The sequence below is a fragment of the Macaca thibetana genome, chromosome 3 (assembly GCF_024542745.1).
Source record: "Macaca thibetana thibetana isolate TM-01 chromosome 3, ASM2454274v1, whole genome shotgun sequence".
Taxonomy (NCBI): domain Eukaryota; kingdom Metazoa; phylum Chordata; class Mammalia; order Primates; family Cercopithecidae; genus Macaca; species Macaca thibetana.
In genome coordinates this window covers 120,950,462-120,971,544 of record NC_065580.1, presented here as the reverse complement: position 1 = coordinate 120,971,544, position 21,083 = coordinate 120,950,462, and the positions used below count along the sequence as shown (strand labels likewise).

The window sequence follows — 21,083 nt, the reverse complement described above, 5'->3', positions numbered from 1 at the left end:
TAGTGGAGACTTTTAACCTGTGCTATTTTATTTTTTATATAACTGTAGAAGTACAGAAATATGGGAGATTATGGAAGAAATTAAGGTCGTCCAACTACTTGGTGGGTGAGGCTTGGCAGACAGGTACTTTGGAGTTCTAGGGACCACTTTCAGAGTTTGCATACTATTAGGGGGTATAACTGGTCTGATCCATTCAGCCACTGGTTGGCATTTAATTTGTGTGAATATTTTAGCTGCACACTTTTAGGGAGCTGTATCTGTTCTCACTCCTTCTTCCTCTTGGCTGGGACACCTTTGCATCGGACTCCCACCCTCAACCTGGACCACTTCTGAACTGATCTCTGAGGAATGAGCTTTCCTGAACGTTTGTCTTCGGGAGAGTTTTGTCCAGGCTCCTGGTGATCACAGGGAGATAAAAGCAGGCAAAGCTTAAAACCACCCGCTTACTTGTGGAAAGGCAGGCTGATGGCTCTTCTTTAATAATGGATTGAAAAATGGTGTGATTGTCCTTTGAGATGGCAACAGAAAAAGCCATTTCCTGGGGTTATTAAAAATAATCTCAGAGGTAGAAATGAGTGGTTGTGACTTTTTTGCTTTTAGGATACAGTGACTCTAAGGAGATTTTTTCTTTTCCCCTTTATTAGAATATTCATATTTTTGAACCATCTACTTTACGTATGGATTTTGGGGGAGATTCTTCTTGTCTTTTCAGATCCCTGATTTGAGGAGCTTGTTATTTGGGCAGGACCCAGCAATAGGGTGGACTTTTTGTTGTTAACGTCAAGCCCGAGAATGGGCGCTGGGGAGGAATAACCCCTCCTACCATACTGCTTCTTTTCTGCTCTGTTTGACCAGGGCAGCGGCCAGCAGTGACGTTTCCACCAGGCATACTGCCTCAGTTGACTCCTGGTTGTACCACTTACTAGTTTGGCCAGTCTGAACAAGTGAACCAACCTGATCCGTTAAAATGGAAGCCATAGGCGTGTTTATCCCCACGACTTGTTGGGAAGGTAGCATGAGGTGTGATGTGTGTGACTGGCACGGTGCAGAGCTTATGCAGTCTTTACATCTGTAGGCACTTTGCCGTCAGCCTTTTCTTAGAGCAGTTTGCGGACTTGATCATCCTGCTTGCTATTAATTTATAAGGTTGGTTAGAAAGGGGACTTGGCTTTTGTATTTTTGTCTTCCAGTGCTTTGTACATGCTAGTTGCACAAAATCTTGTTTGAATTTATCTGAATGTTCTTTGAGCCACAGTCAGTGCTCCGAAGAATCCTTTTGTTGACTATGTTTAGCGTGACAGTTTGAACTCCTCACAGGTAGAATTCTAAGAGCAAAGATAGCTGGTGTACTGCAGACTTCATTTGGCTGCAAACCATTTGAATCAGATAATAGTGAATAGCAGGTGTCAAAAATTGGTTTCCTTCAACCAGGAGCAAAAGTTGTGAAGACCCCTGTAGCGCGCAAGCTCTGATGGGCAGCAGCATTGGGTGTGGAGACAGATCTCTGGCCTCCAGGCCTGTGGAGCCTGTGGCATTTGTCTTCAGGCCCCCGCGGTTGGTGTCTGGACTCTTACAGAGGCACTTATCCCAGCTGGGACTGAAATGACTGTGGACAGCTTATCCTGGTCAGGCTGATGTGCCCATGGGATGTGGCTCCGAGCTCTATCCACGGCTGTGCTAGTGGGCAGTCCTGCTTCTCCCTGAAGTTCTTGAAAGGTTTTGAATTAGGTAAATGGAACTGGGCATGAACAGCGGCAGTCTTGCCTATTAACATGGGGTTCCTAAACTAGTTGGCACAGAAAGTGCTTCGGTGTGTGTTGGTCCTCATCATTGTGTCATTAAGGTCACTGGAGCTAATGTGGGGTTGGGGGCTGGGATCCTCATGTGCTGTGTCAGTGCAGGTGGCACTGCGTTGGGGACTGCTGTCTGTCTGGTCCTGTCTGTGAGCTGTCAGGGGTCTCACTCTGGGAGCTCCGAGGGGACGTCTGAGCAATAGAGGACCACGAGGGACAGCTGAAGACCCACTTTCTACCTTCTCTTGTCCTTTCACATGGGATTCAAGGGTCAGGAACCTCCAAGGCTGTTCACTGCAAGCTACCTGGGCCCCCCTGAGACGGCAGGTCCCCACTTCTCTGACGTGCAGGGCCTTTAGTTTACTTATTTGATGTTTAACTTTCATCCCTGGGAGTATTTAGGCAGTGACTTCCAACCTTTTGTAAGTGAAGAATCCCCTTTAGTATAAAAACCTTTATAATACCACATATCTCATAGTAATAATTTTTGGATTCCTTGCTTTCAGAAGCTACCATGAATTGAGTAATTTTTAAATTAAGAAGTTTGTGCCATAGCCTCCTGCCCAGGGACAGTGCCTGGTGCTGGGCCTGGGGCCCTGCTTGGGATTGCTGTTCCTAGAGAGTCTTCACATCCTGTGGGAAGTTGAGCTGCCTGGGTCATGTTCAGTGCCCTCTAATTGTCCCATATGGGCTGGTTTAAGCCAGAGGCCACCTTGCCCGCCTGTCTTTTCACCCCGGCCACACCATCCTGGCCCAGGACAGGCTGTAGGGGTGTTACCTGAGCTTCCAGGCGTCTGTTCTAGGGTACTGCCCTCTCTCTTCTGAAGAAAATTGCGTGCATGTCACAGAATCCCCTCCAGAGAGGAGAACATTGAGTGTCTTGGCCTGCGATCCTAGTGAGGTGATGGAGTGACACAGGAGTATAAGGCAGGAGGGCTTCCTGGCGTCATTGTTGCCTCATCTCTCCATCGCAGGCTTCCGTGGCCTTCTCCCCACCTGGGCCTGCAAGGTAGTGAGTGGACACAGGCTGTCCCTGTCCTGGCCTGCCGTCTCTGCCCAGGGCACTGTCCCCCTGCTGTCCTTGTCTGTCCATATCACACAGTGTTTCTGTTCTCTTCATCTGAAGGGTCACCTGGTTTCCTAATTCCTCAACACCCAGAGCAAACTATTTTAAAATTTAGTTTGATTTTTAAAATCAGAGTGATATGTAGACATAGTTTAAAGACGAAATAATTCCCCAGAAGTAACTTATCAGCAGATTTTTTTTCTGTCTGTACCTCCATATTTCTGAAGAGGTGTAGACAATATTGCGATTCCTGGCAACCTACTCCTCTTCCTCCTCCTGCTCTCCAGAGTCCCGTTTTCATGTGATTCTTTGATTTCAAACTCCGTGGAAGGTGAGGATGGTGCCCTTTGCCTCATCCCCACCCTACACTCACTCTTCTCGTCTACCCATCGTCTCTTCTGGTCCATTCGGCTCCATCAGTATGCAGTGTTGGGATGGTCCGCTAATGCTGCTCATAGCTGAGCCATGTAGTATACTGTGATAACTGTGATTTTCTCCTAGGACATTTTTTCTCCTGGAGTTGTTTTTGCCTAGTTTTTAAAATGTACTTATCATTCTTCCCTCCAAACTTACAGAGTTGTGTGAATCTCCTTTCCAAGGCCTAAGGTTATCTGCAGTTTTATCTTTGGAAGCAGTTCCTCATGTGCCTTTCTGCGTGCAGCAGGCTGGGTTGCTCTGAGGCTCCCTGCAGAGCTGTTATCTTGGAGTCTTTCTTCTCCATTGTCCCTGGAATGCGCCTTTGCCTTTCTCTTAGATCTCATGATTTTTCTTCTTGGTTTATTTCCAAAATTTGATGGAGTACTTTCTATAGAAGCTTCCAAAAAGTGGTGTACAAGATGTGAACTTTTTGAGACCTTGTCTGTCTGGGAAAATGTCCATCTTCTACTTTCACAATTTACAGTTTGTCTGAATATGGATTTCTAAATTAAAGATAGTTTTCCCTAAAAAGTTTAGAGGCTTCCATTGCCTTTAGGCAGAATGGGGTTGAGAAAGAAGCTCTTCTGATTCTCGATTCTGTATATGAAAGCATACCAGAGTGGTTTTTTGTTTTTTTTTGTTTGTTTGTTTTCATTTTGTCATGTCTGGATGCTTGTGGGATATTCTCTGTGCCTTTGTTCTGAAGTTCCTTGAAGATGCGTCTTGTTGGGTCCACACTTTGTGTGTGGGGTATGTTGAGGGCCCATTCAAGCTGGAATCTCAGATCTTTCTGGTCCTGGACATGTTTTTGAATTAATTCTTTCATTTCTTTTCTTCCATTTTCCTCTTCTCTCTTTCTAGGATGACAGTTTTTTGGTTTTTAGCCACCTGGATTGGTTCTCTGTATTTTTGATCTAATAGTCTGTGTCTGTTGTGTTGTTTTTAGGTTTTGGGATATGTCCTTTTTTTAACCTTTCTATTGGATTTTGTTTCTATTTTCATTTTGAATTTCTTAGGTTCTCTCTCTCTCTTTCTCTCTCTCTCTATATGTGTATGTATATTCTTTTTTAAAAATAGACTTTAGAGCAGTTTTAGGTTTACAGCAAAACTGAAGGGAAAGTCCAGAGACTTCCTCCATACCCTCTGCCCCACACACGCACAGCCTCTCCCTCTACTGGGAATCCTGTACATTTGTTACAGTTGACTATTGACACATTATTGACATTCAAAGTGAGTATTCTTTTTTTAATGGCATAATACTCTTATTTCGTTGATACATCTGTCTCATTTTTAGATATTAATTTTTAAAAACTTTTTCTGTATCATTTCTTCTCTCTCATTTGTAAATGAGCTCTTCCTGACACTTCCAATTGATTTTTTTGGTTTGGACTCTATGTTTCCCATTTCCAGAGGTGAATGGTAGTTCTCATTCCTGAGACTTTCTGGACTTCCACTGAGTATATCATCAGGCTTCATCTCCACTTTCCAGCTTAGCCTTCATCTCTTTTGCCTTTGCTGTTAGTTACTTCTTGACCACTGGCTTTTATGCCTTTTCAAAGATTCTATTCTTGTTGTCCTAGTAAAGCAAAATGTGTGTCCCATCAGCCATTCATTGAAGGTCTGGCTTTTCAAGGTTCCTTGTCCATCATTAGATCATTTCTTTCTTGCTCTTCCCACCTCCAAGAACAGCTGCTTTGAGCTGGGACCTCTGGCATTTTGTAATAAGAGGGGAGTGAGCCAGGGAATCCCTCTGTCCTGCACAACCTGTTGTTCTAGCCCAGGAGACCGCAGGGTACGTGGGATGTTCAGGCAAAGGAGTTCACCATCCAGGCTGGGAGCTGCCAGGCAGGGAGGCAGAGGAACACTGGAGCCACCATTGCGAGGTTGACTGCAGAGGTGGATGAAGCCACTGTGTCAGACCGCAGAAAAGCCTCATATCTGGAGTCTGGAAGGAACGCTGAGTTCTCCCAGTCAGTAACCTGCTCTGGACTTTGGATGAGTTACGTAATTTCTCCGTGCTTTGGTTTCTCCCTGAATCTCAGGGTTCGATTCTGTGCTTCCATCTCCCATTCTGTGCCTTGTGATGTTCACTGTGACATCTTCACTGAGGGGTGCGCAGTTAGAGTTAAAAGTGCTAACACCTTCAATGTTTCTTGCAGTAGCCAGGCCATGTGTGGTCAGCCAGACTGTGAGAAAGCCTTGTGTTACCCTTCATGTTGTGTTGAAAACTCTGCTCTTGGCTGCTGTCAGAACCAGCCTTAATTCTGCTTTTGTTTGATTGACTTAAACATATTGGAATTTTGTGGTCATGACCACCATGGAGCCTCTCCTTTCTGGGGTGCATATCTGTAGTTTCTCCAGCCTCCTCCTCCGGTGCCCTTCAGGGACCTGACCTGGCCTCCGAGCATTTGGACTAGGGTAGCTTTTCTACTCTTTGAACCCCAGGCTGAGATGGGGTTTTCCCAGCGCCCTGCCCCTTAGCGTGTGTGAATGCAGTATAGGATCTCAGTTTCAGAATCCATTGTCCACTGTTGATTGTTACGTTCTTACTGCCATCTACAACGTCCAGCTTTTCCTGCCATGTTGTCTGCTAGAGGGGAGTAGAAAATCTTACTGCTTACTGTGGCCTTGTAAACGGCAGTGAGTATCTCCAAACCTTCTGTTTTGCTTCCATCGTTTCAGGCTCGTGGGTATGTCTGTGGTGCGCGTGTGTGTGGTGTGGGGAGTATGTGTGTGTGTGGGATGTGGGGGTGTGTGTGGTGTATGTGTGTGGTGTGTATGTACGTGTGTGAGTGGGGTGGGTGTGTGGGATGTGTGTGGTGTGGTGTGTGGGGTGTGTGGTGTGTGTGGTGTGTGGGGGGTGTGTGTGTGTGTGTGAGGTGTGGGGTGTGTATGTGTGTGAAGTGACTAGCACATAGCAGATGCTTGGTAATGTATAGGATCTGTTCTTTCCCTCGCTGACTCTCAGTTTAAATGGAACCCTACTTTGTCCTCGATGTTCAGTAACGTTATGCCTGTGGCTTCCAGAAAGAGCCTCTCCCTTCCTGGTTCTTGCTCTGACATTTTGGGGAGAGGGGTGAGACGACAGTGATCCTGGAAGAGTGGAACTGGCCGGCCCTGCAGGTGGAACGTTGCTCGTGCAGGCGGCATATCTGACTTGCCGCGGCCGCGATGTCCCCCGCCCGGCTCCGAATGCGGCGTAGCGGGTAGACATGGAGGGCTTTCGGCATCGTGAGAGTGGCCAGTGTGCGCGTCCTTGCCCATCAGGCGGGGGGGCTGTGGGGGAGGAGAGGAGGCAGTGGAGGGAACAAGGGGTTCTTCAGGGTTGCCATGAGAACCAGGGATCCGGGGATTGGGCAGCAGAGGGCCCCCGCCGGGCGTTGGGGCGTGGCCGCGTCACATGGGTTTGGTCCTGGGATTCCTGTTGTGCTTCAGGACCGGGCGCCGCTCCGTCGTCCTCTCGCTCTTCAGGAGCGCCCGGTCCCTCGGAGACTAAATATTGCGGCCGGGCGGCAGCCGGCTCCGCGGAGGGGCCTCCGGGCACCTGCGCGGTGATGGCGCTGGGAGCCCCCGGGCACGCTCGGGCGGTGGCGCGGCATCCCACCCTCGCCCGGATGGCGTCGCCAGAGGCGGCGTTGGCCCGCTTTTCGTGCTAGCGCATTCGCCTGGCGCGCGGTGGCCCCGGGGCCCCGGGTCGGTTTTCTGCGCCGCAGGCCCCTGGCCGGGGCGGAGCCGTGGAGGACCAGCCCGGCCCGGCTCCGAGCGCTGTCCATGCGGAGCGCTGTCCACGCGCCGGGCACTGCGGGGGCCGGGCCCCGAAGCCCTCCCCGGGCCGGCCGCGCGCACGCAGCGACCCCGTGCGGCCAGTGCTGCCGCCCGCTCTCCAGGTACTCAGGTGGGCTCCGCCGCGGGCGCTGGGCGGTGGGCGGTGGGCGGTGGGCGGTGGGTGGTGGGCGCGTGCCGTGTCGGCGGGTGGGGCAGCCTGCGCGGGCTGCAGAGGCCCCAGCCGCTGCGGGCAGGGCCCGGGAGGGAGGCCGGGAGGTCTTGCCGCGCGGTCCCCTGCTCGCCTGCCGCGGGCTCGCCGCAGTCCGAGATCGCGAGCTTCGTTGCCGCCAGCCGTAGGACAGTATTATGTAACCATTTTTAATCTTAATTGTTAATATTATGTAACGAGCAATAACTGTACCCACGGAAACCCGTGACGACGACTCGCGCGAACCTCGCCCGCTCCTTCCTCGCCAGGCGGTGGGCAGCGGGTGTGGGAACCCGCTTGGGAAATGAGCGGATCCGGGCATCCGGGCTACTGCATCGGCTTTTTCTGTGAAAAACATAATGCCAGAGCCTGCCTGGACTTCTCTTAAACCTGGATAGCGTGTAGTTCTGTATAAAAGGCTTGGGTAAACACATCTCGTCAACGTTGCCTCTTTCTCCATGAAAACCTCCTTTTCCCTGGAAGGTGCCTATCAGACAATTAATGCGAATTGAGCAGTGAAGATGTGGGCATGGGGTTTGTGTTCTTGATGGAGTTCAAAAAATTGTGCATATGAACACGTAGGACGTGCTAGCCCTTGCTCTTCAGAAAAACAATCGGATCACCTGTTCCACACGCCAGTCGCCTCCTTGGTCGGCTGCCATTTGTCTGTTGAATGGCACAGTCCCTGCCAGAGTGCTGGGGGGACCTCGTCTGCGGAGCCGGCACACAGGTGGCTACGAGGGGGGAGGAGACTGCAGTCTAAACCCGCAAAGCTCTCCTTCCTAGCCCAGTGAGGGGAAGCGTGGGTGTCTTTCCTCATTGTTCTTTTTAAGTCTGAAAGACAGCGACTGTAGGGATTATGACGTGCTGGCGGCCAGGGCCTCGGGTGCTGCCTGGAGTCTCTTGCGTGTCTCTGCTCCTTTGATGTCGGCATCGGGGGTGGGAGCAGGGCCCACGCATTCCCCCTTTGGCCTGGGTGGGAACAGGGGAGGTAGTGGGCAGGGCCAGAAGGGCTTACTGGGATTTTCTTCCTCTCTGTCACTCCAGAGGAAGGAGGTAGAGAACACTTGTTTCAGTTTGAGGTGTTTGGCAGCCACGCGCTGAAGGACGATTTTTAATTGTAGGGTGCGGTGTGAGTGCCGTGTGGTTCGGTCCCCTCCCCATCTTGTGCTACCTGCCCTTGTACCTGGACCTGTGAATCAGGGATAATAGTTACTATCTTGTAGGATTGAGAATGGTGCATACTAACTGCTGAGGAACACGGTGAATGGAGTTATGGTAATTGCACGATTGGCATGAAGGGGTGAGAGAAGTTCCAGATTGGTCGATTAAAATGTGAGTTATTTTTAGTGTCTCCTAAGGATTTCCATCACCAGTTGCTCCTCCAGCCATCATGTAATTACCACGCCAGAACTGGGCTTCCAGACTTCCCAGAGAACACTGCATCTTTCGAATTTTGGAGGTTAGGCTCCAAAATTTGCATATTTAGGCCAGAGCCTAAATTCACTGACACTTGTGTTCCCACAAAAACCAGACAGCTTTTTGGAGTATTTACTTGTGACTTAGTAAGAACGTCTTAGGAAACTCGCTTGGACTAGAATAGTTTTACTTTTCTTTCAAATTTGGGAGGCTGCATTCTGGTAATTCTCAGGAGGAAGAATGTGTAGGAGAGACCAGGGTTTTTAAGGTGTGACCTCTGAACCACCTACATCAGAGCCAACCGCCTCTCGGTGCTTATCCCTGGGCCTCAGCTCTGAGCTATGAAACTGACTTTCTGGGCTTGGGACCTGAAATTCTTTGTCTTTGTGAAGCATGCCAGGTGATCCTTACAGGCATAAAGTTTGAGAACTGATGTGGTGTTCTGGGCCTTGTAACTGGGGCTTCTGATGATTCACTTAGAAAGTTGGCAGCTCCTGTCTGAGGGGTCAAGGGCAGAATGAGGGGTGGCTTTGAGGCAGTATGAGCCCTGTGGACCCCAGGAGGTCTGGGAGCGCATGTCGAAAGAGGCCTTTGTGTGGGCCTTTTGCTTTTGTCAGATTAAACAAGTAAGTTGGCACATCTGGTAGTGGGCACGGCCATGCATCACGTGCAGAACTGGTGTGATGGACCATATTTTCTCATATTTCACAGAATTCACTGGCTGGGCGTGATCCACAGAGTCCTAACCCATCCCAAACCCTGGAACGCTTTCCGTGACGGTTTATTCTGATTTGTTCAGGAAGCATATTTCTCTTCTGTTTTCATGTGGAATGGGCTTTGTTCCTCTCACAGCTGGCGGAGGTTAAATTAAAGGGGCCAGAACATACTGAGCTGTGACTAGGATTGGGGGGCCAGTAGGCATTTATTGGCTCCATTTGCTTCTTCCTTCCCTTTTTTTCTCTCCCACTTTGGTCAGTGGGTCCGGGACTCTCTCTCCAGGGGCATTTCTGGTCTGTGGAGATTTGCCTGCAGGCACCTGGAAGAGTCTGGGCTGAACTCTAGATGCCTCAGGCTCAAATCTGATATTAGTGAGGGAAGAAAATTCTAAATGTGTAAATGGTAGCTGTAAGTCACCTACAAATAATTTTTTTTCCTTTCCTGTGCTGTGTCTGGGAGCCAGCTTCTGAGTGTTGTCACGGTAGTCCTGGTGGCTTGAGGCTGGTGGTGTACCGTTGCCAACAATGGCCGTGCAATTCCGAGCAGTTGTTCAGCGTTCAAGTGGGATGAGAATGGCAAAGGAGTGCTCTGGGTGGCTTTTGACAAGGGACCCCGCCTGTCATTCACTCAACAGGTGTTTGAGGAGCCAGTCTGTCTCCGTCATCTGTTCCTGCCTTGCTTAGATGGAAAATAATGAAATCTGTGTAGGAAGGGAGGGTGAGTAGAGGGATGGCCTGGGTTGACTGAACAATAAAATAGTGATGTTAATATATTTTGCTTATTTATTTTCTTAAAGGGAGCTGGCACATTTCAATTCTGATAGAAGTTAAATATTAACAATGTCTGAAAATAACGCAACTTAAACTTTAATATGCATGGGAATCTCCGGGGGCTGATGATAAAATGCAGCTTCTAATTTAGTTGGTCTGGGGTGGGACCTGAGGTTTTGGATTTCTGACCAGCTCCCAGGAGTTATGCTTGCAGTTGATCAGTGGCCCACACTTTGTGCAGTAAGGTCTTAATACATTTCCCCCTGTGTTCACTTTAGTGTCTTTTTCTCTAGAAATTCTCTGAAGAGGACACTTTACTTGGTAAGAAGTATTATTAATAATACTATTACTTAATCTAAGAATTTTTGTACCAAGAATTTTCTAGTGATTAGCCCTACATTGTTATAAATGACATGCTTAAATGTGTCCATACTTTATTCCAGGCCAAATATTTGTACAGTGTCCTGCTTTGACATTTGTTTGGATTCCTATGGATTTTATTTAGTGGTTTCTCTTTTGTTAATGATGATAGAACACTTTTAGAAAGGTTTGAAACCTTTTGAATCTTTAGCAGATTTGAAAACCCCACCTGCTTTCTTTTAAGAAGGCAGGAATTGTATCTGCTTTGAGCTTGTGCATGCTAACACCCCACTTCTTCCAAAGTCCTTGCTCAGTGCCTTCATGTCTCAGCATCACAGCCTGCAACCAGGAAGGCCTCCAAGCCATAGAGAGAAGCAGTAAAGATGTCCCAGTGGGGCTTCTGGCTGAGGCCCTTGCCTGTTTTCTGTCAGCGTGAGCCTGACCCTACCTTGGGAGGGAGGATTGGGTTGTCCCATTATTTCCCTGTCAGGATAGGTGGTATTAAAGCAGCTTTTGTCTTGCTTGCACTGTGAGTTTGTTCTGTGTATAAGGCTCCAGTGTGTTTCACCTGTGCTTAATGCCACGTTTTGAAAAATTCTACCACCAAAGTTCTTCCTTGGATAGTGAAGACACTTTTGAATGTTTGTCTTTATGCCTACCCTAGTTGGTCAGTAAATGCATTGATGGGCTCCATTGAACTTTGGACCCATTCCTTTGTCATCTTTCATGTCTTCCTAGGCTGGTGGTGATGTTGGGCAACTTAATGCTTCCTGAAGGTTATAGATACTACAGGAGCTAATAATGTATTGCCAAATCAGTGAAGAAACTTTGGATTTGATAAAGTTGGTTTCTTTATGGCACAACATTTCAGAAAATTTTGTGTGCCACGATGTATTATGACACCTTAAGAGGAAGATGGCTAGACTATGGTGGTCCCAAATTTTGGGGGGTCGGGGGTGGGGCTAGAACCCCTCTTGTGCCGATTATTTCATTGGGCTAGTTTTTTCTTTCTTTAGTTCTGGGATACATGTGTACAACGTGCAGGTTTGCTACATAGGTTTACATGTACCGTAGTGGTTTGCTGCATCTATCAACCTGTCATCTAGATTTTAAGCCCCTCAAGTATTAGCTATTTGTCCTGATGCTTTCCCTCCCCTCAGTCCCTCTCCCCTCCCTGACAGGCCCCGGTGTGTGTTATTCCCCTCCCTGTGTCCATGTGTTCTCATTGTTTAGCTCCCACTTATGAGTGAGAACATGCAGTGTTTGGTTTTCTGTTCCTGTGTGAGTTTGCTGAGGACGATGGCTTCCAGCTTCATCCATGTCCCTGCAAAGGACATGATCCCATTCCTTTTTGTGGCTGCATAGTATTCCATGGTGTATATGTGCCACATTTTCTTTATCTAGTCTATCATTGATGGGCATTTGGGTTGGTTCCGTGTCTTTGCTATTGTAAGTAGTGGTGCAATAAACATATGTGTGCATGTATCTTTATGGACTAGTTTTTTCATAGAGTCCTCTCTTTAAAAAAAAAAAAAAGCTTTATTGAGGTATAATTCACATACCATACAATTTACCCATTTAAATTTGAAGTATGTAATTCAATTATAATTAGTATATTTATAGATATGTGCAATTGTATGTGTGTGTGTACACATTGCCGTGGTCTGAATGTATCACCCAAAATTCATGTGTTGAATCCTAATGGCTAATGTGATGGTATAAAGAGGTGGGGCTTTTAGGAAGTGTTTAAGTTGTAAGGGATTAGATAGATCCACATAGATGGGATTAGGGCCCTTTTAAAAGGGCCTGAGGGGGAATGGGTTTGCTCTCTTCTGCTCTTCCACCATATGAGGATACAGCATTTGTTCCCTTCTGGAGGGTGTGGCAACAGGGCACCATCTTGGAAGCAGAGAGACGCCCTCACCAGATACTAAACCCCAGTGCCTTGATCTTGGACTTCCTCTCCTCCAGAACCATAAGAAATAAATTTCTATTATTTATAAATTACCTAACCTGTGGATTTTGTTATAGCAGCACAGACAGAAATTGGTACTCAGAGTGGGGTGTTGTTATAGCAAATACTTAAAAGAAAAGTGGAATTGGGTAATGGATAGAGGATGGAACAGTTTGGAAGTGTTTGCTAGAAAAAGCCTGGATTTCTGTGAACAGAGCATTAAGAATGATTCTAGTGAGAGCCCAGAAGAAGAGGAGAGTCGTAGAGATAACCTATGTCTTCTTAGAAATTTCTAAGTGGTTGTGATCAGAATGCTGGTAGAATTATGGACAGTAAAGCCCATTCTGATGCAGTCATATATGGAAATGAATATCTTATTGGAAACTGGAGGACAGATAGTCCTTGCTACAAAGGGACAAAGAACTTGGCTGAATTGTGCCTATACTCTAGGGCTTTGGGGAAGGCAGAATTTAAGAGTGATAGGCTATTTGGTGGAAGAAATCCCTGAGCATAGTGTTCAGTATGCTGCATGATTTCTCTTAATTGCTTACAGTAAAATGTGAGAGAAATGAATTGAAAATGGAATTTATAATCCAAAGGGAAGTAGAGGCTGGGCACTATGGCTCATGCCTGTAATCCCAGCACTTGGGGAGGCCAGAGTGAGAGGATTGCTTAAGCTCAGGAGTTCAAGACCAGCCTGGGCAATATAATGAGACCTTATCTCTACTAAAAACAAAAATGTGCACTTAGCCCCAGCTACTCAAGGGGACTGAGGTGGGAGGATTGCTTAAGCCTGGGAGGTCAAGGCTACAGTGAGCCATTATTCTGCTGCTGCACTCCAGCCTGGGTGACAGAATGAGACCGTAAGGATTTGGAAAATTTTTAGCTTGCTCAGGTTGTAAAAACATGTTTGGGAGAAAACACTAAGGGTGTGGCCAAGTGACCTTTTGATAAGGAGATTAGTATGGATAGAAGGAAGCCAGATGCTATTCATCAAGATAATGGAAGAATGATCCTGAAGGCATTTCAGAGATTATCAGTGCTGCCCCTCCCATCAGAGGCCCAGAGCACCAAGGCCCAGGGAACAGAACTATGTCAAAGGAGAGGCCTTGGGCGCCTGCAGGACCTCAGCATTCACTGCCCAGCGTCACTTCTCTGCTCTCTGCATTACAGTGCAGCCCTCCTTGGATATCCCAGCTGTGGATCAAGGGGGCTCAAGTGCAGCTAGTCCCATTGCTCTGGAAGGCACAGGCCATAAGCCTAGGTGGCATCCACATGGTGCTAAGTCTGCAGATATTCAGAGTGCAAGACCTGTGGATGCATGGCTACCTTCACCTAGATTTGAAAGGATGCCTCAGAAAGTCTTGGGCTCAGACAGAGAATTGCTGCAGGGTAGGTCTGCTGCAGACTCCTTGCTTGGATAATGCCTAATGAAGCCATAGGGGCAGGAGTGCCAAAAAGAGCCCCCACTAGGGCAATGCCCAGCAGAGTCTTGAGGTTGAGGGCACACCAGCGAGCTCCCACAAGAACAATGCCTAATGGAGCTGTGGGGGTGGGGCTGCCGCCGAGAGCCTGTAACTGTAGAGTTACCAGTGTGTAGTGCCAGCCTAGGAGAGCTGCAGGTACCCGACTGCAACCTATGAGAGCTGCTGTGAGGGCTGTGCCCCGCAGTTGGCGGCAGGGCTGCCCAGAGCCTTGGGAGCCCAACTCCTGCCCCATTGTGTCTGGAAGGCAGGACGTGGAACCAAAGATTTATTCTCCAGCCTTAAGATTGATTTGATGCTTGTCCTGTTTGGTTTTGGATTTGGTTGGGAAATGTTACTCTTTTCTTTCCTATTTCTCCCTTTTGTAATGGGAATGTCTGTTCTTTGTCCCACAGTTTTTTTTTTTTTTTTTTTTTGGTGACAGGATCTTGCTCTGTCATTCAGGCTGGAGTACAGTGGCAACCTCTGCCTCCTGGGCTCAAGCTATCTTCCCACTTCAGCCTGCTGAGTAGCTGGGACTACAGGCGTGTGCCATCACACCCAGCTAGTTTTTTTTTCTTTTTTTGTATTAGAGATGGGGTTTTGCCGTGTTGCCCAGGCTGTTCTCGAACTCCTGGGCTCAAGAGATTCGGCCACCTCAACCTCCCACCGTGCTGAGATTACAGGAGTGAGCCACTGCTGAAGTCTGAATGAAGTACTTTGCCTCAGGTTGAAACACATCTTTGAGTCTCACACGTCTGATTTAGATGATATTTAGATGAAATTTTAGACTTCAAACTTCTGAATTGATGCTGGCATGAGATAAGACGTTGGGGCTATTGGGATGGAATGAATGTATTTTGTATGTGAGAAGGACGTAAATTTGGGGGACCTGGGGTGGAATGCCATGGTTTGAATGTTTGTATCTCCTTATGGCCTTATCACCTCCCCAATGCAACTGTATTAAGAGGTGTGGCTTTTGGGAAGTGATAAGGTCGTGAGGGCTCCAGTCTCATGAATGGATTCTTGCTCCCATCAAAGGGCTGGAGAGAACTAGCTAGGATCCCTTTTTGCCCTTCTGCCTTCTGCCATGTGAGGGCACAGCAAGAAGGCCCTCACCAGACACCGAATGCTGGCACCTTGATCTTGAACTTCCCAGCTTCTAGAACTGTGAGAAATAGATTTTGTTCTTTATAAGTTATCTAGTCTCAAGTATTTTGTTATAACTGCAGAAATGAATAAACACACATACATTGTATATACAGTGTTCAATTAATATATTCACAGGTATGTGCAACCACCTCCATAGTCAATTTTAGAACAAAAAGAGACCCTGCACCCTTTAGCTATCATACCCCCACTCCCTGCCATCCCATTGCTCCCCCTGCTTTCCCAACCCTAAGGAACTCTACTTTCTGTCTACATAGATTTCCCTGTCCGGGACATTTCATGTGAATGGAATCGTCTGTGGTTTTTGTTAGTGTCTTCTTTCACTTAGCATAATGTTTTCATGGTTAATCTATGTTGTAACATGCATTAGTACTTCATTCCTTTTTATGGCTGAATAATATTCACTTGTATGTGTAGTCCCAGCTACTCAGGAGGTTGAGGCAGGAGAATGGCGTTAACCTGGGAGGCGGAGCTTGCTGTGAGCCGAGATCGCGCCACTGCACTCCAGCCTGGGCAACTGAGTGAGAATTCGTCTCAAAAAAACTAAAACTAAAACTAAAACTAAATAAATAAATAAATTTCCTTGTATGTATATACTACTTTTTGTTTATTCAACTGTTGATGGACATTTATGTTTCTACCTTTTGGGTATTGTGAATAATGCTTCTGTAAACATTGGTGTATAAGTATCTTTGAGTGCTTACTTTCCATGTTTTTGTATATAGGTCTAGATTATAATTGCTTCATTATACGGTAATTCTATGCTTTGCTTTTTGAGGAAGTGCCAAATTGTTTTCCAGAGCAGCTGCACCATTTTACATTCCCAATAATAATGCACAAGGGTTTCAGTTTCTCCACATTCTTGCCAACACTTGGCATTTTTCCTCTCCTCTCCTCTCCTCTCCTCCTCTCCTCTCCTCTCCTCTCCTCCTCTCCTCTCCTTTCCCCCTTCCCCTTCTCCTTCCCCTTCCCCTTCCCCCTCCCCCTCCCCTTCCCATTCCTTTCCTTATAGTTGTCCTAATAGGTGTGATATGGTTTGGCTGTGTCCCAAATCTCATCTTGAATTGTAGCTCCCATAATTCCCATATACTGCAGGAGGGACCTGGTGGGACGTAATTGAATCATGGAGTTGGGTCTTTCCCATGCTATTCTAGTGATAGTGAATAAGTCTCATGAGATCTGATGGTTTTATAAAAGGGAGTTTCTCTGCACAAGTTCTCTTCTCTTGTCTGCCACCACGTGAGACCTGCCTTTCACCTTCTGTCAGGATTTTGAGGCCTCCTAAGCCACGTGGAACTGCGAGTTCATTAAACTTCTTTCTTTTGTAAATTGCCCAGTTCTCTGGTATGTCTTTATCAGCAGCATGAAAATATGGACTAATACAAGGCATCAGATTATAACTCACTGTGATTTTGATTTGCTTTTTGTTGTTGAGTTGTAGGAATTTGTATATTCTAGATATTAATACTCTATCAGTTATATGATATGCAACTGTTTTGTCCCTTTCTGCAGGCTGTCTTTTCACTGTCTTCATAGTATCCTATGATGTGCAAAAGTTTTTAATTTTTGATGAAGTTCATTTATTTTTTTCTTTTGTTGCCTGTGCTATTGGTGTCATATCTGAGTAGTCATTGTCAAATCCAATGTCAGCATAAAGATTTTTGCGTATGTTTTCTTCTGAGAGTTTAACAGAGATAATTTTATTTCTTCCTTTCCAGTTTGGATGGCTTTCATTTCTTTTTCTTACTTAATTGCTCTGGCTAGAGCTTCCACTACTGTGTTAAGTAGAAGTGACAAAAGCAAGAATTCTGTCTTGTTTCCACTCTTAGGGGAAAAGCTTTCACTATTTCACCATTGAGTATGATGTTTGCTGTGGAATTTATAACAGATGTTAACAGATATTTAATTTCCTTGCCTTGCTGGAGTGTTTCAGGAACGATTCTGTATTCTTTGACTGTCCTGGGACTCTTGGATCCAGAATGCAGTCTAGAAGCCCAGAACGAGTTGGCTGGGGAGTTGGGAGACACAGGTAACATGATTTTGTTCTATGTTATAGTGTGGTGTCAGTTCACCTTTCTTTCCAGACCTGGTGGCCATTTTGTAGTCTTCAGGGTTGCAGCAAAGGCCTTAGGTTTTGAGTGGTCTTTCAGAGGCAAGGGGGGTTCTTATACCAAGGTTCTCACAACTTTACTCCCTTTTTGTCCCAAAATGATTGAGACCATAGGGTGGTCTTGAAGGAGGTCACCTGAATAGATCCACATCCCCATCCCAATTTCACTTCGCCTCTCGTACTTCAGTACCAGGTTAGGGGACATGTGCCATTCAAGTTAGGTTGGCTTTGTAATGACTTTTCAGGGTGGATTTTGGCTTCCTACAGGTAAGAACTTTCTACCTTTGTAATATCCTGACTCATGAGTTGAAACAATAGATATGATGAAGGCCTGTGCCCCATTTAGAAGAGTAAGTCTCACGTTGCCAGGTCAGAAATAGATCCTCTTTCCTCTTGTTAAGCGTCGTGCTGAATCCTGAGAGTGGTAATCCCGCATTAGGCAGAGAGAGGAAGACGTTGCCCTGAAGCTGTGGGGAGGCCTCGGGTTCATTCCTACTGGGCTGAGGGTTCTGATCTCTTCTACCAGTTTAAACAAAAGGGCACAGATAGCCAAGAGCAGTATCAGTTGAGAGTAGCACGAATCCTGGGCGCCGTTGTGTACTGTTTAGTTTTGGCCCCTGTTTTAACACAAGGAGAGGGCAGATGGTGAAGCTCTGGCCACCTGTGAGTGTTGGCAACCCCAGGGGGGCAGTCCGTCCTGCTGGCTGTACTTTGCTTGAGAACTGGAAATACTGGACATATGACATTTTCCTTCTGACTCTCACCATTTGTGTGGCTTATGCAGGAGGCAGGGGAGGAACATTCTAAATGACCTGGAGCTATGCATCTTGCCAGAATCAACAAGCAGGACAAGCCTTTGGGCAGAACAGTTGAGCCACTTTTCAAAGGCAGTGACCCTCTGGTACCCCCTACTTCAAACTGGCTCTGGAGGAGTAGACTGTAGTGGAGTGGACTGGAATGGAATGCCCTGCTGATTGTGTGGAGCAGGCTGAGTTGCACATGGTTTCTGGCCAGTGATGTTCATTTATGTGGCCAGGTCTCAAACTCAATATTGTTTTTAAGAAAATCTTCCTGAATGAAGAAGTCTCCATGGGCTCTTAGTCCATAAAAGCTAAGATTCTTTGCAGAGTTTCACTGGGCAGCAGTTCCATGTCTAGGGGTGGAGGTTCGGCTTCTGTCAGACTGTCCCACAGAGCACATTGAAGTCCTGGGTGCTGGGCAGGGCTGAAATTCCCAGGGGAGCACCCCCAGGGCTGGGTCCTAGGGCGCCTTGACACTGTTAAAAGTTACTGAAGGCCCCAAAGAGCTGTGGTTATGTGGCTGTATATATTGAAATTTACTGTTTTAGGAATTGACAGGCATTTAAAAAATATTTCTCCATGTAAAAAGAATATTATCCCATTATATGTAAACATAACATCTTTTATGGAAAAAAGCTGTATTTTCAAAAACAACAAAAAAAGAGAAGAGTGGCATTGTTTTGTACTTTCTAAATCCCTTTAATGTCTGCTTTAAGAGAAGGTAGTTGGATCTCCCTCCCATCCCCCCGCCATCTGCAATCAGTCACATGTCATGTGCCCTCTAGAAAACTCCGCTGTGCATTCGTGAGGGAATGCAAGGGACAAGGACACAAGGACACATCATATCTTACTATCTTGAAGATAATTTTGGCTTCACCGCTCCTGGAGGTCTTGCCATAGGGGTGAGGTCACTCATACCTGGGTACTACGTGAGAGGGTACCACAGGTGGAAGCACAGGTGTGGGGATTTAGGCAGAGACCTTGGAGGCCAGGGGCTGCAACACCCCCTCGCTGAATTCAGATAGAGAGGTGCTTGGGAACCACCAGTTCCTCTGGTGGTTCTCTTGTGTCTGTTGTTTGAATCAGAAACTCAGCAGCTTAGGCCTCAGAGAGATCTTGAGGGTACTTGGTCCATAACTATTATGTGCCAAATGAGGGAACTTAGTTCTTCAGTCTTCTAGAATAATTTTATCCTTTTTTGTGTTAAAATGTGGATGCAGCCTGGAAGTGGTAATGCTAGATGCTGCATACCACCTTGATGGAACTAGATGAAGTGATTAACTTCAGTCACCCGAGTCTGGAAAGCCTGGGACCAGGCAGGGCAGCAGCATTTGAGGGACTTTTGGGAAGCTTGGCACAGCTTGAGTGTAGGAGCTGTGGTGCACAAGTACAGGCAACTGTCTCTCTGTCTCTTCCCCCAGTGTTTGTTGAGCCAATGTGATGTTCCCTGTCTTGTGTTGGCTGCCCAGGTATATACGGCACTTTCTCTCCTCAGGTCACCTTTACTGGGGGGCAGACTAAAGGTTTGTAAAAGAAACTGTGATACCAACGTCATTCGATGAGCCACCCAAGAGTGCCTTGGAACAAAGGAGTGTTAATTGACAGTGACCGGAGAATAAGAAGTGGTGGCTCTTTTACCTGATATGTAAAGGAGCTGAGGAGAGAAGGGTGTTGCAGAGGAAAGCAGGGGTCTCCATCCTCTTCCTCCCCACTGCTGTTGCAGGCTGACAGTCTTTGAGTACACACACAGATGTGGCTGTGTTGCACGCTGTCAGAGGACCTGTGAGTCCCACCACCTCCTGAAGCATAAAGGTCCTTAGTGTGGTGCTCAGAGACCCCTGACCATGGGGTGCAGGGTGTACAGAACTGGCCATGAGCTGCCCTTGTAGAAGGGCAGCCTTGGAGGGAGGACGAGACAGTCATGAAAGTGGACCCATTTTCCTCTGTCAGGAGGGATGGGGGAAGTGAGGAGGACCTGATCTATATTTCCCAAGAGAAGCTACTTCAGTAGCTGAAGCAGGTGGTTTTGGCAAATATGAAGGACAGGTTCTTTCTTGGGTCCCAGGACTCGCTTTCCTCCTGGGAAGCTCGACCTCCTGTGTGGCTCCATGGCTCTGGTCAGATTCCTGACTACTGAGCATCACAACAGTGGAGGACAACGGAATTCTAAAAAGATTTAGAGGAAACTTAGTAACGTTTACAGGAGACACTTTGAAATTCGATTGTTGTGACTCTTTTAATGGCTCAAATTGCGGAGAGGAGGATAACTCGTGTAATGCAATGCTAAGAGTGGATTTTGATGGTGGAGCGAAGGAAGTTTGAATTAGCTTTGATTAGAATGTAGCCTCATCATGGGGACTCCATTCCCATGGGGAGTATTGGATGCTTTAAGATGGATTCCCCTGAGTTCAGAGGTGGGCATCAGAGTGATTTGCTTGCATACCAGTCGTGCCTGTGGTCCCGGGTAGCTTTCTGCTCATCAGCCCAGTGAATGGGGCTCTGCTTTTCTCCCTTTGGCTTTGCCTCTGGTCCAAGAAGCCAACTTCCTGAAATAGAAAAGGAGAAGCTGTTCTTTGGCCAATGATTTGAGAATAGCTAGAACTAAAGTTACCAACTGTGGAGGGCGGTTCCCTGTGGGCCTCATCAACAGCTGAGGGCCCCCTTTCAGACACCTGTGAACAAGCTTCTCCAGAATCCTTGCATGCAGCTTTTGCAGAACTGCTAAAAGCAATGGTTGGTCATGCTTGCCACAAACTGCTTCTGTTGAGATCATCATTCTACGATCTTGACCAATGGGTGAGGTTTGGTTGCACTTTTGGCGTCTTGAATTCACAGACCTGTGGAAACTAGATTAGGGAGCATGTTGGAGGTGGCTCTGTAACTGACAATGCTAAGATTGAGAACATAGTGATCACATGTTAAGTGTGTATTGAGTGAATTAATGAAGGAATAATGAATTTCAGGACTAAGGGGAAACATAGAAAGAGGCGATTATAAAGGAGGTGAAAACAGACCTCCCAGCTGACCGGAATGAACCCAGGGGTTTATGAAGGCCTTATTAGGGCAACTGA

At 46.9% G+C, this 21,083-nt stretch overlaps 1 protein-coding gene across 4 annotated transcripts in view; it reads left to right on the top strand.

The window, feature by feature from the left end:
- The window catches only part of GRB10 (growth factor receptor bound protein 10), a 203,889-nt gene that overhangs the window by 3,046 nt on the left and 179,760 nt on the right, over nucleotides 1–21,083 (top strand). The window contains exon 1 of one of the 4 annotated variants that reach the window (XM_050785567.1): nucleotides 6,691–7,163. The exons of the other annotated variants lie outside the window; for them this stretch is intronic. Coding sequence (XP_050641524.1) covers nucleotides 7,048–7,163 — 116 coding nt within the window. The 5' untranslated portion in view covers nucleotides 6,691–7,047. Of the gene's footprint in view, nucleotides 1–6,690; nucleotides 7,164–21,083 lie in introns of those variants that run through there. 4 annotated transcript variants of the gene reach the window in all.